General features: G+C 33.6%; 1 protein-coding gene across 1 annotated transcript; it reads left to right on the top strand.

Moving 5' to 3' along the window:
- The first annotated feature begins 453 nt into the window (after positions 1-453).
- On the top strand, positions 454-1,812 carry LOC137731134 (major strawberry allergen Fra a 1-3-like). The gene is made up of 2 exons (XM_068470226.1): positions 454-722; positions 1,338-1,812. Exons 1-2 carry the CDS (start codon positions 539-541, stop codon positions 1,631-1,633), a joined length of 480 nt encoding a protein of 159 aa, XP_068326327.1. The 5' UTR covers positions 454-538; the 3' UTR covers positions 1,634-1,812.
- Positions 1,813-2,061: the final 249 nt, after the last annotated feature.

Here is a 2,061-nt window from a genome sequence, read left to right as displayed (position 1 = left end):
TGAGAGAATAATGTTCTTGTATTTTTTTTGTTGATATGCATTAAAAATTAAAAAAAGTTAAACCTAATTAGTCTTCAGAGACAAAGTCCTTGTATGATATACCTTACACTATACGTACTGATCATGATATTTCTCCTCTGTCTTCCTCGACACCTGTGCCATTATCCAAATTATGATTTGTAAGAATCTCATCATCAAATAGCCCACCGACGTTGTAAGGTTGTCTTTTCTTTTATGTCGAAGATAATGCTTAAGCATCTTCAATAATAACTTCATATAATCAACTTATATTAAGTTTCTATTGGTGGCTTTCTTTGACTAATATATTTATGCATTGATTTTTCTTTGTTTTTATTTTTATGCATGCATTTGAAATTATACACAAGGGGCCGGGTTACTTCACACATATACCCTCCATACCAAATCTATAAATACCACCCTCTGGAGAGAACATTTTCTCACCTCAACATCGATCATCCTCCTAGCTTCCTCCTTTCATTAGTTTCCTTGATCATTTTCCAAGCCCTTAAAAATCATCATGGGTGTCCTCACATATGAAACCGAATACGCCTCAGTCATCCCCCCTGCTAGGTTGTACAATGCCCTTGTTCTTGATGCTGACAACCTCATCCCGAAAATTGCTCCACAAGCAGTCAAAACTGTTGAAATTCTCGAGGGAGATGGCGGTGTTGGAACCATCAAGAAAGTTAGCTTTGGCGAAGGTTAGTTTAATTTCCACAGTTTATTCATTAATTTGTTAATTTTACCTATTTAATATATATATATATATAGGCCCTTTATGCAAAGGGATTTCTATTTTTTTTTTCCAAAAAATGGGGATTAGATGTGGGGCCCACTCCACAGTGAGCTTCAATGATCCGAAAAGTATAGTTTGTAAGTCTCTATTCATAGATCATCTTTGCAAAAATTCAATTGAATCCAAAATCATTTGCCTATTTAATTATCAAGATAAAATTTCATTTTTCTTATATAACGAAGTATTCATTAATTTTTTTGAACCCAATTAGATGTCTTAAATATTTCCGATTTGACTTATATTTTGCAAGAATGATCTATAAGGTGCAATTTGAAAAATAGACGGTTTGGATCGTTAAAATTTGATGTTGGATGGACTCCACAACTAATCCCCATTTAAAAAAAAAAAAAAAAAAGGAAAGAAAATGGAGATCCCTTCCCTTAAAGGCTTCATGTATATAGATACACACACACACACACACACACACACACACACACACACACACACACACACACATATATATATATATATTGAAAATACTAGCTAGTATCTTAATTTCTATTTCATTTTCATTTGACAGGGAGTGAATACAACTATGTGAAGCACAAGGTTGAGGGAATTGACAAAGATAACCTTGACTATAGCTATAGCTTGATTGAAGGGGATGCCATTTCTGACAAAATTGAGAAGATCTCTTATGAAATTAAGTTGGTGGCATCTGGCAGTGGTTCCATTATCAAGAACACTAGCCACTACCACACCAAGGGAGAAGTTGAGATTAAAGAAGAACATGTTAAGGCTGACAAAGACAAGGCCCACGGTCTATTCAAGCTTATTGAGAACTACCTTGTGGCCAATCCTGATGCCTACAACTAAAACCATCCATTTGGCAACAATCTTATGTTTTGCTTTCTCTGTTTATTCAGCTGTGTGTTTCAATTTATTATCGTACCAAAGCAATCCTTGGACTTGCACTTTGGATATGATTAAAGAGGAATGTAGTATTTGATTTTAATCTCAATAAATAAAACATATATATACTAGTTAAATGTAAATTGTTTGATGATATTTACCTTGGAGTATTATTTTTCCCTTCCAATTTCATGAATTTCACCTCAAAATTCCTTGAATAAAAACCCCCCTCAAATTAACAAATGTGCAGACGTGTTCTCCGATGTAAACTTGAGCTCAACTTGTTCAGAACAAGAAGTTTGGTCAAATGATTGAGAAGAAAAGATAAAAAGTTTAATTTTAGCCGACAATATACTTGGTAAAACAATTTAATTAGAATCAATGGTTTGATG

Source organism: Pyrus communis, chromosome 4 (assembly GCF_963583255.1).
Source record: "Pyrus communis chromosome 4, drPyrComm1.1, whole genome shotgun sequence".
In the NCBI taxonomy this organism is placed as follows: domain Eukaryota; kingdom Viridiplantae; phylum Streptophyta; class Magnoliopsida; order Rosales; family Rosaceae; genus Pyrus; species Pyrus communis.
The sequence above is the reverse complement of the archived record's forward strand: the minus strand, read 5'-3'. Positions and strand labels throughout refer to the sequence as shown.